Source organism: Ascidiella aspersa, chromosome 8, assembly GCF_963924565.1.
Source record: "Ascidiella aspersa chromosome 8, kaAscAspe10.2, whole genome shotgun sequence".
Classification (NCBI taxonomy): domain Eukaryota; kingdom Metazoa; phylum Chordata; class Ascidiacea; order Phlebobranchia; family Ascidiidae; genus Ascidiella; species Ascidiella aspersa.
In genome coordinates, this window is record NC_139454.1 from 7,650,240 (window position 1) to 7,666,503 (window position 16,264).

The window sequence follows — 16,264 nt, forward strand, 5'->3', positions numbered from 1 at the left end:
CAAGTTTACCTTCGGAATGTTTATATCGTTTGTTTTCTGGTGGAAACTTGGTGCTGTAAAATTGCCTTAAAATGGGACTTGTGGCGCGCGACAGTCCTTTCAAGTGACAGTAGATCCTCGTAACATATTTTGCCTTTCTTTTTACTGATCTAAGATAAAAAGCTGTGTGCGTTTCAAAACTCAGCCTTACTTTGAAGCATTAGAAGGTTTGAATTTGGTTGTTGAGCAATTACTGAACTACACTGTTAGCAGGGACCAGCATCTTGAAACCTGTACAATGTACTACACCTTATGAATACGACTACTTACAAACCCGGTTACTTAAATGGATATTCAGGGTTCACGTAGCCATACCTCCGTCCCCACAAACGATATTTTTGCCTCTTTGCGTGCTCTCACAACACCTTAGAAAATAGAAATGTTGACAACTTTAAGGCTTTTTTTCGTTTTGCGCAAACCGATAACATCGTTGTAATGTAGCTTTATACAAAATATAAATAAATAAAAACAACGTTACACCTCTCCCACCTAAAACATTAACAAACGAATAAATTTTGTAGTGTTATAAAGACTTTTTCCGTGTGACGTCACGTTTGACGTAAGTTTGTGACGTTTTGATATTATTAAGAAAAAAGGTCCCTCTACCCCAGCGCTTCTCAACCGGTGCGCCATGGAGGGCTCCCAGGTGCGGCGCGGGCAAAAGAAAAAATAATTTAATACATAAAACATACATTTTTTACTTTCTTATTAAGCTTAGCTAAATGATAACACAGTACTATTTTTGTGTTTTTTAGGTTCAGCTGACATTCGGTGTGAGTATCTTTGCTTTTTTCTACAGACAGATTTTATTAAATTTTTGTGGCAATTTACAACAGAACAATACAAAGCAGGCGAAAACAATATTAAAACGGTGTATATAGGCAAACCAACGAGAATATATATACAAAAATGAAAAAGATTAAGCGATATCGTGTTTATAGATAAATTAAATTAACAAGAAATGAGAGTTTCGTTGAAATAATACGGAATAAACGAAATAATTAAGGAAAGGTTGCCCCCTGCTTGATGAACAAGTTACCGAGCAAAAACTTTTGTTTAATAATATGTTTCCTCCCATGGCACCGTTAATATTTCCACGGGAATCGGTAAACGCTAAACCTCGTGTATTACTTGGTGTAATTTCTGACCCGCACAACTGAGTTTTTTTGCCATTCCTAATCTTAGCCAGAATAAATAACAACAAGATGCGAAAAAGTACTAACGAAAAATATTTTACTAAATAAAAAAGGGGGGAGTAGGCTTAAGGCCTCGCCCAGTTTCTTGTTGAAAAAAGAAAGAGTTAAAGTAAGATGGATGTGAAATTGGAAAAATAAGATTGGAGGCTGATATTATGCTGGGATCCGGTGGTTGTTGCGCTACCTAGCACTTTAGGCTCACGGGGTCATCGCTTTTCGACCCACGGAAATATCTCGCCTGAGCCGAGCGGGTAATTGTGTGCGAACTGCGCGACCACTTTTCGCCGATAGCTGGTCATTTGATTGCGCTGGGTGATAAGAGGATAATTACTGTCAGCGTAAACTCGCCACTGGACAAGAGACAAAAACACTGTAAGCACTCGTTGTCTGTGAAGCCACAGTGCGATATTGTACACCTTTCATTTGCAAGCTGAACCTATTTATTTTTTGCAATTTCTGAAACGCCAAGATCCAATATACACGCATGAGTTTTCACCAAAAATACGGTTAGCTGAACGAAAAATTAACACGAATGCAGGTTTATATAATTGTGTTTCAACAAAACTAATCAAATTGTTAAGCTATAGCCAATTTTTATATTTTTTCTGAAATAAAAATCTTATTTTTTCAACGCGGTAAAAAAATAGCCGCAGCTTTGTACAGTAAAGCGTTAAACAACAATTTATATTTGAGATAAAACTTTCGTAAACTGAAGTTTGAACAACGCATTTAATTTTAAGAAAAGTACCACAAAAGCAGGTTAGCTACAATTAAAACTGCCACTCGAAGCAGTTTTTCGGTGAACTTCTGCATCAATTCTTTCAGTCGCGCTTACAAAATTCGGCAGATACAGTGCTGATTATTGCGCATTAGCGTCACCACGTGGCATCCATTATAAAATTGTTCTTCCGGAAAATATTTTTATTACTAATTGTACCGATGTTTCGATAACCCTTAAACCAGTGCTTCCCAAACAGTGGGTCGCGACCCAGATGTAAAGATACAGGTTTTATGTAAGTTATAATCTTAAAAGTTGGTCGCGAACTGAAAAAGGTTGGGAAGCACTGCCTTATACCATACCGGAAATCAAACGTAAGGTTATCAAAACGTCGATACATTTATTAATAAAAAATAACTGTTGATTAAATAGCCCAGCGGTCCTCAACCAGTGGGCCATAAGAACATTTGAGGTGGGCCACAGCCCAATTTAAATAGCTATATTTAGTTTCATGTGTGTCGTTATATTTAATTTTACAGGAATAATGGCTCGGGGAGCGATTAAAAAGGAATGTAAACTTATTGTTCAGCCACAAGTATCTCACTAATGCACGGTTGAATAAATAATGGTTTTTGAAATATGTTCTGCTGTGTTTTATTCTAAACCTATTTTAAAGCTTTTTCTTTCATAAAAATGCTATTGAGCCACTGAAATTTTTTGCGGGTTGCGAACCACTGGAATAGCCTAACCATTTTATTATTGATACAATTCTTGGTAGCAGCAGTGTATTCAACCTTTCAGCTCTGAAAAGTTGTAGTTGTCGGTTATTGCTAGCTCATGAAGTTGTTTTTCTCGTATAGGTTATGTATTATGTTTTGTCCGAATACAACCCGGATCCTTCAAGTGAAAATTACACGCGAAGAAGGCTTCAGTATGAGACTTAACATTAATCGGGTAACACTAATTTACGGAATGAATGGTCGGAACGCTCACAGGATTATTATTAAATATAATAACACTTGACCCACCTTCACCCAAACGCTAACCCCCACCCTAACCCAAATATTGTGCGTTGGTTTAAAAGTTGTTTTAACGGGGTAACACTTAAATTAGTGAGCGTTCCGACCATTCATCATTCCGCAAATTAGTATTACCCCATTAATCCAACGTCTATATTAAAAAATATTTTGTTGAAAACGACATAAAATAAGTTAGCCTAAGTTTCAGGAATGTATGATTAAACCCTAATAATATTGAGGCCTATAGTCAATTTCTGTTACTTGACAGAGTACGTTATTTGTTGACGATAGGAAAAAACATTTTTTTTTAAATAAGAAAGTAATTATGTTCTTCTGTCATTTTAACAGCACATTTTAATAAATATAACAGAAAAAGATTTCAGTATCCCAAACGAAAGCCTACTTAGCGAACTCGTTGTTGACCAAGTGAAGTAACAAGATTATATGAAGTCCTCTTTTGGAATAGATTTTTTTAATTACAACGTTTATATATTAAATACTTTGTAAATTTTGTAACAAAAAGTGCACATACGTGATCCCATTTCATTTTATTTGTCCATCAATGGCGGACTTGAATAAAATAACAAGATTAAAGTACGTAAGGGTTGTGATCGGGTTTCTTCGTATAAAGCGAGTAACTGGTCAGGAATTACGGATGATCCAATAGTGCTCAGACACAGTCCTGTGACAACCTTTCACCACTAAAGGTTACTTGTGCAGCCAGGGAGGCAGGTCCCGAGATTTGAACTGTGCACATCAGTACGAAATAGTTTGTTAGTAGTACTTCGTCGTAGTAAGTAGGGTTGTTGTTAGTTTACCTTGTGTCTGGTATGATCGACTTACCTGAAAGGTAAAGTAAAAGAGAAGGTAAGTTTTGTGGCTGGACTCTTTATATTGTCCATGATGGAGGTAGGAGTGCTTCAACTAAACAGTTAGTATGTGGTCATAGGAGCCGAGTCCCCTTGGTGAGGTGTTCTCAAAATGGGGTGCAGTTGTCGTCACGGAGACAGGGCCCAAGTTGTGACTGCGCAGGAGACTGGGTAAACTAACCCCTTTGTTTGTGGTGGAGGCAGAGCCTTTTTGTTTCAAAAAGACAACACCTAAGGCGTTTTGTTCACTAATTTACAACCGAAACAACAAAACAAAAAACTGTGTTTACCAGGAAAAAAAAGGCTGGACTCTACTTGACCTTGGTAATGTTCCACAGGAGATTAACTTATTAAGAACGTAGAAGTAAAGTAAGTAAGGGTGAAGTAGGTAAGGGTTGTGGTTGCCCCTTTCCCATTAACTGGAAATGTCTGACAAAATCAGTAGTGGTATGAGCCCATTTCTCTTGGCAACTGACTCGATTGGAAATATGTGCGGCCATAGAGGCAGGACCCGAGTGAAATTGCGTGTGGCAGGAGTTGAGCGTTTTAACTTTTTTGCTGGTGGAAAAGACATCCATAGATAGCCAGTTACCTTATTCAAGTTACTTCTGTTCATGTTGCACAGCTCTGTAAGTTCTTAATCTCGCAAAATTCGAAATGCGGTCAACATACCTCGCGACAATTGACCACTTCCGTAAAGCCGTACTTTTGCAACAAATCCGCACGTTGGCGCTCGCGAACCGCCCAAACTCGGGCCTTTTTTTTCGCGTTACGGAAGTTATTCTCTCACGATCGCAACTCAGAACGCCCCAAGTTAATATATCGAGTCGGCAAAATCGCGCCGGACAAAGTTCGCGGTTTTGTTCCGTCAGCTGTTTCGCAAATGTGACTTGAGGAAAGGACAGGCCGAAGTGAGCTGCAGCGCCGTTTATGTTTCCGATCTTATGCAGAAAACGCGCATATTTTTGTTAGTTTTATTGCAGAAATATAGAAGTTGGATAGAAATGTTAGGTGGACGCGATATCTTTTGAACTTATATAATCGGATGGTCACCTTAGATTGATGCTAGTTTATCTATAGTGTGTTTCATCTTCTAGGAAAATATAGCTTCCGAGTAACGGTCATACATCTCTAACGAAAAGTTGTCACCTCTCGGCAATGGCGGCGAATAGAAACTAGTACCAGATCAAAATTATGTCTAAAACATATGAACCTAGACAAATATTGTTATCTGATTTCGCCCAATGAATAACTATAAGACCCTTAATGAGCTTGATATTTTAACGAGACAAAAATCAACAGTTTGGCTCATAAAATGTGTTAGTTGATTGAAGTGACATTTGGTTTAGATTTGACCCGAGCAATTGACAAGGGCAAAGAAAAATTTAAGTACGGTTATTGTAATTTGTGGTCTTACCGATGTAATACAAATATCCATTACCTCACACAACTTCTGCGCGCAGCATAGTACCGATTTAATTACCTAAATATAAAATGCACCACAAACAGAGTACGTATATTCAGGTTTTTTTTAAGGTTTGGTTTGGGTGACCGCTAAGTAGTTTTAAGAGACCGCAAGTGTTTCATTTAAATACCAAAAAGTTGCAAGTCTAAAATTTGGGAAACCGCTGGAGAAATTTGGGGGACCGTTGCGGTCCCACAAAACACCTTAAAAAAATATTTGTATTATTGCTGTGTTTTCCAACATTTTGTGCAGGAGACAAAGTTTGGATTTGTTTTAGACGAGATTTACCAAGATAAAAAATATCTTTAGCTGGAAAATTGACAAAACTTAGCAGTTTTTTTTAAATTAGGCTGTGATTAGCGTCTCCTGATTTGTGTAATAACGATTTCCCGAATAGGACAAAAGGAATTCTCAGACTTTTGCGCGAATACTTAATAGCGTTTCAGTAATGTTTGTAGATTGACATGACGAGATCTATGTTGTAAAAAGCATTTTCACATTCTTGATAATGAGTAATTTTATTTATTACCGTTTGAAATATGTAGTTTCATCACGTTATATATCGCACATAGGAAAATAACGAATGTGAATAACGCTAAAACGCAGCAAAGGTAACACAAAGCTTAATATTATTGTCAAGTAAAGGGCGTTTCACTTTCCGTGAGTGTTTTACCAACGTTGGCCAACACGCACGTTACCAGCTAAAATAGGAATATTACTTAATTGTTTTTCTCCATACCGTGTGGTCCTCGTTTTTTACACTGCTCTTTCTTGAGTCGGCTTCCGGCGTTCTTCGCCTAAACATAAGTTAAAAGGCCTTCAGCGTTTTGGCCCGACGTCCATACGCATTGCAACCGCATCTAATCTGATTATCTGCGCGATATTAGTCTTCAACCTGAAAGAACAGTGAATGCTTTGGGCTGCTACAGGCGCTTCATTAAAAGCACTGGCGGTCTCGCTTTGCCTTAATTCTTGACTTATTGCCGGATTTATCACTGGAACGCGATTGTAGCTTTACGGTGCTAAGTTGTGTCGCAATGCCTGAAATGCTTGAAATGTGTTTTTCTATGACGATACGAAGAATACAACTAAGTTGTGAACATTACCTTTATAACGCATTAGTGTACTTTACGCCCTTATGTTTTGATCACTTACATTTAGGAGAATTTCTTTACGGCGAAGCCCATTTTTCTAGATGATTTTAAAACTGGTTAATTTGATTTTTAGTTATTTGTTGAAATGCGTTGACTTGGATTGGACGCTTCTTTATTTGAACAATGTTAAAAGTTGCCGTTTTTGTGCACAAATTGTTTTTTTATGGAATTCTTCCGAAAGTTTCTTTCCGTCCCGAGAGTGAATTTTTCTTTTTTTTATTAACCAGGCTAAATATGAACGGAATGCGACATAAGTTGCATCTAAAAGCTGAAAAATTGTCCAAATCAAAAAGTCCCAGTCAAGCCTCTTTGAATAAATAACAAGTCAAGTCCCAGTTAAGTCATAATTGCAGCAAGTCACTTTCAGGTCGAGTTCTTCTCTTAAAACTTAAACGTCAAACTGTTATAATTAGTAAACTCGTCGGATTGAATGACTCAACTAAAAAGCAACACAACGGTTTTTGTTTACCGAACCTAACCTCGGCAAACGACTACACAATCAGGCCGAAAATGAAAGCCGATCGCTATTTAGAGTCTCCCACTTTAGTCTGTATGATACGTTGCTTGCATACTCGACACAGCAACTTAAATGCTACATTTTTCGACATTTTGTTGCCAAATCAAAGTGGTTATTTAAAATACATTTACAAAAGCACTTATTTTAGATCGATTTTTAAAAACTTGTCATTAAAACCAATGTATTGTCATTAAACTACACGCTTCCTTACCTTCGTGTTGATGGACTTTTCGTAAAACTCAGCAATCTAGTTTGTTTAAATTCGTTTTTGATGAATGGTTAATACGTACATTGCCCAAACGTTTTGCAAAAAAACATCGTAACGTTCAAGTGTGGGCTATATTGCAACTATACAGCGTGAACCGATGCAATAAATTATTACGCATCTTTTATTTACATGCCGATATGTTATCTTCACATAAACTGATTTTGTTTCAGGACTTGTTGAGTAACGGTATTTCAGTTGATCGTTGGTTTCTGATGAACAAAAGATGGAAAGAATGCGCGGTCAACTTTTCTTGATGGTTTTTGTCTCGCTCGCTCTGATGTTTTCAAGTAAGTAAAGCAATGTCAATCATTTGTATAGCAATAACCGAAAATTTCCACATTATAACTAAAAAAGTCAACAGTGGTCACACTGTTAACACAAGTCAAGCTTTTAAGAGATGAATAATGGATGAAAGTATCAGAAATAACCAAGACAGTACCTTTTTATTTCAGATGTAGTTTGTTATAACCTTCAAATTTGTTCCGAATTGTTTTTGCTCGCCAAAAAAGGAGAAACTCCCATTCTTACAGACCTAAGTAAAAACGATATAAAAGCTTCTAAAATGCATGACGTCAGAGCATTATTAACACCCAATTAGAGATGCTATCTATGGTTTCTTAACAAACTCGTGAGTTTCCGCAGCAAACGTCCTGACAGGAAGGAATGGCAAAATATGCCTATTTATAACCTGGCCATTAATTCGAGTTCTGTGTCTTATCCTTTCCAATTTCCAAACTTGGTCTGGTGATGAGTTTAAGGCGCTTTCACGGCTTGGTTGCGGTCATTCGGCAAGATCGAAAGATAACGGCAAGTGGCAGATATTTAATTTACAATGTTCGAGGGATAGTGTACAGCAGTGCTTCTTAGACTTTTTTCGTTTTGTGCACCCCTAGCATCTATGTCTAGATTTCACTCACCCTTGTCTCATGATATGATAAAACTATCTCGTCTATATATAACAGCACAAATTACTTAGGTTGTGTCGCAAGCTATCATTCATTTCTGATGGTTCACCCTTATTCATCCCGTTTGGTTGGTTCACCTCTGCAAAAAAAATTATTCACTTTGGGGTGAACCATTCACCTGAATAAGAAACACTGGTATACAGCATGGGTTCTCAAACTGGGGTATAGGCGAATTTCCAGGTGTACGCGAGCAAGTTCATTTAATGGCACTGTAGCGATTTTGTCAGCAGTAATTCAACGATATCATTTTTAACGTATATGTGACGCAAGCGTAAAACATTTAAGGCTAATTAGTGAAGCGCTTAATCTAAACCGCCATGCTGTAAATACCAACGACTTGTTTCTAGACATTAACAAGTTACTGATATCGGATTTTGTTAGTACCAAAATTATTAAATATGTTCTTTCCTATGCTACAACATGGTGATGGTTTAAAACTTAGATCGCATGATTTAGCGCTGGAATCCCGTTTAAAGTTGTGTTTAAACCTATACGCATAACATGCAGTGGGCTTCGTGGTTAGTCTGCGACTAGCGATACCAACTTAACCTACGTATCCCAGTTTATATAGTCCTGCTATTACCAAGATTAAGGGTTCGACTTGCGTGGTATTGTTTATATTTTCTTACATTGTCCCGCGCATAATTTGTTTTAAAACTAATTTTATTATTACTCCCTCCCAATGTACTCCAGGGAGGTATTGCTAGAAAGGCCCTGCATTAGTGTAGAGCAGTAGTTTTAAACTGGGGTCAGTGTACCCCAGACTAGTTTAAGGGAGTACATGACCTCAATATAATATGTGTCTATATAATTTCGAAAATGGAATTATAATTTTACAGAGAACAGTTTAATTGAAAAAATGATGGTGTTTTCTCCTGGATGTATTTTGACTTCATTTTAGTTTCACATTTATGACTGAAAAGACCAGGTTTTCTAACTTGCTTAATGACGTCAACTCTAAAAATGTTACACTGTTTCTGCTTCACGGGCCCCATTTTTTTTAACGTGAGGAGTCTTAATAATTCAGGACTTAGCAATGTAGGGGTTTACCCATAAATCTATTCAGCTTTTGTTGAGAAACCCGGATGAATTTCATCTTGCAAGTGCCAGTAAGAATAGGATTGTATGTGAAGGGATGAGTTACATGTAAATTTCTCAGGTTTTTTGTAATACCTGATAGGACTCACTTCGGAATTCTGTGCATAAGAAAACGTTGATTTATAATACCAAACATATGTGCTGTGGCAAACCAATTAACAAATTGAACTACCGCAATTCAATTCTAATGTGATGTAGGTGTATGATAACACCAGCAATGCCTTTGATAGGCTGGGGCTGGAGAAAAGGTTTTTTATATCGTATAAAAAAGTTGTAAAAGTGTATGTTCAAACAGGTTATACATTTTATTTACCCGAAACGATGGGTTGAGAATCTCGTTTATAGAGCGTTCCACATGTACTTTCCGAAAGGCGTGCTTATAAAATAGGAAGCGTTTCTTTTTTATAATTGAGAGGAGGTCAGTGTTTGATTCTACTAATTTTAATGCAATTTCTCAAATCCGGTTTCCCAAATAGTGTTCAAGTCAATCTAGGGCGGGGATTTCTTTTTTTCATTATTTTTCTCCAAAACTCGCGAGCGCGTAAGTGATTTGCCTGCGCAAATAAACTGCGTCGCCCATAGCGTTCCTGCATTATCCGCTGGGTGAGCCGATTAGAAAGTGTCGAGGTCGGCATAAAGCTGGTCTATTTGCTGACGGCTTATGTCCATGTGTGAGAAAAGGTCAACAGAAAGGCCGTTCATTTTCACAACTAATTATCCTACAATAAATGGGCACATGTTGTTTTTGTCCGAATTTTTTTATATAATTTTTCTCCAGTCGATTTTTTTGGGGGCGGTTCGCTTTTGACAAGGAAATAAAAACGGAGTGTTAACATGAAATGTTTCATCTACTGTTCGGGATTATTTAAAGTTGTTTCACACGCAAAAAAGCTTTGCCTATGAACTTAGAAATGTTTTTTAGTAGATAAAAGAACGAAAGTGTAATTTTTCGTTAATTTTGAGATCAAAAGATTGCTTCGCTTTTTACAGATCAAAAATTGTAAAAAATCTATTTAAATTTTCAATTGGCTGGATACATGTCATACTCAAAGTTGATTAACAAAATCTTCAACCTCACCCCTTTTAGAGAACTATTTAGGCTTTCAACAAATATAAAAACTTTTTTTCTCTGAACAAGAGGTGTTTTTAAGGGTCCCATTTAATTTGGCAATTTTAAGTTTAATTTCATTTGTTTTGGATTTGAAATTGGAAATCGGTCAATACATCTCATAGATTTATGTTAATTTATTTAAGAAGCACAGGCAACTTGAGATTTAGCTAGAAAGCTAAATTATGCCACTTTTTCTGGTATTGCATTCCTTTGAACGCTATACATACGCCCTTTGTGAAGAAAGTGAGACAAAACACATTATCTATAGGAGCAGGGCGTTTTTGAAACCCCTTGATAGCACAACAGTCTTTGTGCTACGAATTTGATTTTTTCTAAATTTTATTTTCAGTTGGCATTGTAAAATCGACTTTTCCTCGGCGTTTTTTCTCTTTTGTTTTGCAGTATAGCTTTAGGCTTTTAAGCTAAACAAACGTCAGCAATGTGTTTTTGAATCACTTTTACGGAATCTTCGACACATTGCACCAAAACGAACTTGTACCCCGTCATTTATTTACCTATAGGGGTACCCGTGATAGCCCATTTTGAGAACGATTGTTCTAGCGCTACAATCACATAGGGTGATCCTAAAACTTGAAATATATATGGGTTTCAAGCTTGAAAGACTGCGCTTGGTGGAGTGAAACCCTTGTGAAGACTTGTTTCAATAGTTTTACAACGTACGACAAACGCCATACGTATAATGAATTTTGTTTTACGTGTAATTAATTAAAAGTTTTTCGGACGATCAAAAATGTCTATGATTTCTAATTAAATACGGCAGTTTTGCTTATATAGTCTTTGCAGACTGCTACGTATATTTTTTTTACCAGAAAGCAATATTTCAAGTTGTTTATTAGTGTTACGGCTACAACTAAAAAGTCAACCGTAAAAACTTGCTAATCAGAGGCGTGAAATCGTTCTGGTGGTGTTAGATGCCGCATGACCCTGACCAGTTGCATTAGCTTGCAATTATCTTTTGCGCAATTGGAAAGTTATTGTACGGACAAGGTCGATAGCTGTTTTTGTATAGCCGTCTAACGTCATTTTTTACGATGCGGAAAATTGGAAATTTTGGTCTCATATCGATGTACGTATACAACTAATTAACTTTGTTTTACCTGTGTCGGTTCCAAAGTTCAAATAAAGGCTAGCACTGTCAAACATACATACTTTTTTTCTAGTTTCAAATCATGATTGGTTTGCCAAATGTACATGTATACTACATTACCATTAGCGTACATTATTATTTAACTGGGCTCTTGGGCAATTCTCTATCAATCAGTCTTGCGTGATTATTTTATAATTCACACCTAAATGCATTTAACAACAGTTACTATTGTTTGTTTCAACCTAATTTTTGGAAGAAGTTTAAAATGGTAAAATATATTTTAATACATTCTGTACACAATTTATCTAAAACGTTTTATTTATATTCAGACTTTATTATAGCATTTGATTTATCCTCAAGTTTTAAAATCTCCAAAATTAAAAAAAATTTTAAGAGTCGCTCAGGTTTCTTGCTAGAAACTTTACGCGGGAATTTGCGGACGCAATTTTTAGACTGAAATGTTTCCGCATTTTAGTAGCAATTAAAGAAGCGCGTAAAACATGAGCGGTATACGTGCAGAACAGGGTCTTTGCAACACCTTAGTTTTTCCTGCAGTACTTTTATGTGCAGCTTAAGATATGTTTTAATTAAAAGTGCCATAGTAAAACAGAATGTTAAACATTTGCTATAGTGTTGACCAAGGAATTTATACCGTTTTCGGGTTTAGATTTTATTGAAAAGACGTTGAGTGATCCAATTTTAAGTCTTTGAAAACCTATACGCGAAACTATGCCCGCCACAGAGTTATCTTTAAAGTCTATGTATTTTTTTTAAATGTAGTTTTTATTATATGTGGAAACCCTGTATAGGGTCGCTTCAAATCCTTTCATATTTGTGTGCTTGCGTGTGGTAAGTGACCCCTATGCAGAATTAAAACCGGTTTAAAGCGATAGCGGGGTTGCCGTTGTTTCATTTGCTTTTATCTGGGCGACAGCTTGTTATGGCACTTTTGACGGAGCACTTTGAGCAGATACTTGGTAGGTGAGAACGCGCGTCTGATGACGTTTGATCGATCGTTGCATAGAAAGCTATGCGCAGGTCACCGGGCCACGACTTCGTGGTTTTATTTTTACCCGAAATGAAGCGAGTTTACGCAAATCACGGCATGAAACCTGTCGAACTACCAATGTTGTAAACAGGTCATTTTGAAATGAATTAAAAGTCCCAGCCAAATGATTTGTAAAATAACAGTGCACTAACGTCGAGCCATTGACTAAAGTCATTACAACATGGCTAACTCCTATTACAACATAGCTAACTCCTAGTTGAAAGGTTCAAAAGTTGTGTATTGCTAGTTGAACTGCATATCGTTTTTTTTTTCAAACAGCTTGTCATTTTACCGGTTTTCTGTCTTTAATCTTGTCCTAATCGGAAATCTTGCGAACTAGAGTTTTAGTCCAATATTCGTCGGTTTCTTAAAAGGGATGGCTGTCTTCCTAAAGAATCTAAAACAATAAATCGACAGCCAAACGCAAATGACACATGCGATGGGCCAAAAGTTGCCCTGACCATAGCCAGGCGCTGTCCAATATTTAATATAAAAGCTCATTTTTCAAATCTAAATTAATTGAGTTTTAAACAAAACGCAAACAACCGTAATACAAAATGTTGCTGAAAAATAATAGCCTTTATAGCGAGATTTTTTTTCAGATTGCTTTACGGCAAGATTTGTAATATGCCTAGATGAAACATCGGACTAAGGTTTTGTTGTACAGCCTAACAAAAATTATACCACTTGTTTTGAACAGTTGTATTGGGCCAGGGTGACACGGCGTAAGCGTTACAGGTGTATTAGATGTCGATTAAACGTGCTCCAAACAAACCACACTACATTTTCTTGGAATCGCCTAATCTGAACCGATGCTATCAAAACGATCCTATATAGATCGAAATGATATAGCGCTAAGCCTTTTCGTGTCGGTCTTCGGCTTATAAACGTAATTCGTTTATTGCAGGGGTTCTTAAACTGAGGCCTATGGACACCATGGGGGTCCGTGAACAAGTTTTAGGGGGTGCATGAAGACCTAATTGAAATGTTAGTGTATATTTGAGAAGTAATCAATTTTTCAAAGAAATGAGTTTAATTAAAAATAAAACGGTTTTTCACTGACTGTATATTTAGACTCCATTTCACTTTCAAATTTTTGGATCAAAATCAGCGGGTTTCTGTAGTCGATTTGTATTGTGATTGTATATTTATGACGTCATCTCTAAAAATTTCGTGCCAGCAAAAAAAATAAATTCTGTTAAAAAAGTTTAAGAACCCCTGGTTTATTGTGACGTTAGGTGTATTTAGGTCTGCGGCGTATTTTCCGATTTCTTTATGAATATGTCAAAGCGCATTTTTGCAGTAATAGCGTTTTGCCTCATAAAACATTCGCGTCGATGCCAATCCAATTATTATCAAGATTGGTCCGAATTCGGAGTTACAATTTTCCAAGTCGCGTTTTGATTTAATTGCTTCTTTGGCCCCAGCGAAATCGGCAAAGCGTAGCGACCCGCCAAGTCATCTCGGCGTAAACGGACAATAAGGACTTTATCAATTGGACCCTTACGGGTTGCGATAAGACAACGAGGTCTGTCGTTGTTTTCCCGTGGCAGATAAAATTCCATAGCTTCGCGGCTGCACACGAATCTGATATTATCGCTTTTCGTGTACATCGGTCGCGGTTTAAGACGGAACTGTTTCAATAAAGAGATCGTCCTTCGGCAAAACGAGCCCATGATCTTCACTTTTTATACATTGTATAAGCCACCTGATGCAAACTGAATCTGGGAAGGGTTTTTCGTAATTTACACCTGGTTACATTTCAAGATGTATTTTTTTTCGTAATTATAGATAAGTTGAAAATTCTAAATTAGATGGCAAAACACAAAGTTTAAAGGTATATAATAAAGTTCTAAAAACACAACTTGAAACTTTTTTTTCATTTTCGTGTTTTTGATTTGGAAATATTTTAACTTTGAAAGTAATATTTTTAATCGTAACTGGATGCTGTAAATTGATATTCCAAATTCCAAATATAGTTTTGTTTGGTTTACTTTCGGTTATTATCCATGCAGTAAGGAAATTTTTAGATGTTTTTTTTTAAACTGAGAAACCAAATGTTGAAGTAGAAAACCAATTCTGCCGTAAAACGAGTCTTGGGTAAAACAACAATAAAAAAACGAGCAGCATGTTACGACCAAACTACGATAAATAATATTAATTGTTGATATTTTCTTATTTAAGTCATAATTCTAACGCAGGAAAGGCCATGTACTCCAGTCTTATTAGTACATGTAAACCGCATTGTCCAGAACCGCACCTTAAACATGGGAAAAATAGAGAGTACTCGACTATTCGTCGCTTATCCACATATACCTTTGCTTTGTCAGAGTTATTGTACATGATGCACACTATACCAACATTAAGTGTGGTGCCTAAACGCAAATTGTTATTTTTACAGTGAATATGTTGAATCGATGCCATAAAGCTGGTAAAGCTTCTAAAATCTTGACTTTATTCTGCACAAAGTGGTATAGAATCTTAGTTGAGTTTTCAAATAATCGTTAATTGAAGCATACGAAATCGACATTATATATCCTAAAAAAATGCAACTTAAACACAAGAGCCGCGGCCTGGCCACCCCTGATCAATCGTCGCGTACTTTATGTTTAAACGATAAATTTGTATATTTTGTGTTGCTCAAATATCTTCCGATGATCATTACAGAACCGAAACGAATATATCCTGCAAACTAAAGCGTTACATCCTATATGCAATTAAATTAACTTTGCTATTTACTATCAAAACGGTGCAAATCGACAAAATATTTGTTAAGTAGGATTTGCGTTGAAAGTAAAACTTCTCAAACCTAGAAATTTAACAAAATTAAAGTGCTGTGTAATATTCTCAAGGCTACTTTTATGACGTCACTTTTATATGTAACTTTATGACGTTACGTTGTGACGTAAACTAGTGACGTTATTTCTAAAAAAAATTTTGACCCCCCAACAAAATATCCTAGATCCGCGCCTGCTTGCTAAGTAAACTTCTCGTCGTCTATACTCGGTCACCGACAAATTTTTTAAGATTATTTTCTGAAAACAAAGAAAAGTTCGTTGTCTTGAAAACTTGACCTAAAATGCAATCAACTTTAAAGTAGCAATGGAACCCATTGCATGATACTTGGCTATAGTTTTTTGTGTTTTTTGGAATACATATACAAATATCTGTTTTATACGTCGTGTTTTTTTTTCTTTCAGTATTAATTTTATAATCAGGGCGGTGACTCAATAAAAACACAAAAGATTTTTTAAAAGTCTTTTGTTTTTGTTTTATAAAGCACTTTTAAAAACTTGAGAACCGCAGTGGCTGTGCTATAGCGAATATAGATTAAATATGCTTTTGGCGGGCACAGTGCAATAGCAAGGTGGATACGTAGGAAATTAAATCACAAAAAATTGCCGGAGACCATATGGTGAGATATCTTGTTTGTACAGCTTAAGCCTTATAGTTTACAGCGCAACTATAGGCGAAAAACGCAAAACCCAAGAGTTCTTGTGCCACGAAGGTGCTCGGTACCCGAGGGCATTGGTCCTTGTGGGCCTAAGTTTAGTAGATTGATAGATAGACGATAGTCGATTACGCGCATCGTCGCATTTAATCCGGTGTTGTCTTCACAGCGATTTTTTCGCTTTATCGCCGAGATCAAATGGCGTGTATTTACGTTGTTGGCCCTTTCTTCCAACTTG

General features: G+C 36.6%; 1 protein-coding gene across 1 annotated transcript in view; it reads left to right on the top strand.

Annotated features, from left to right (window-relative positions):
* Positions 1 to 7,413: 7,413 nt before the first annotated feature.
* Positions 7,414 to 16,264, top strand: part of LOC146135611 (neuronal acetylcholine receptor subunit alpha-7-like) — a 29,144-nt gene continuing 20,293 nt past the window's right edge. The window contains exon 1 of the mRNA XM_083395221.1: positions 7,414 to 7,532. Within this exon, the coding sequence (XP_083251347.1) occupies positions 7,469 to 7,532 (64 nt within the window). The 5' untranslated portion in view covers positions 7,414 to 7,468. The remainder of the gene's footprint in view (positions 7,533 to 16,264) is intronic.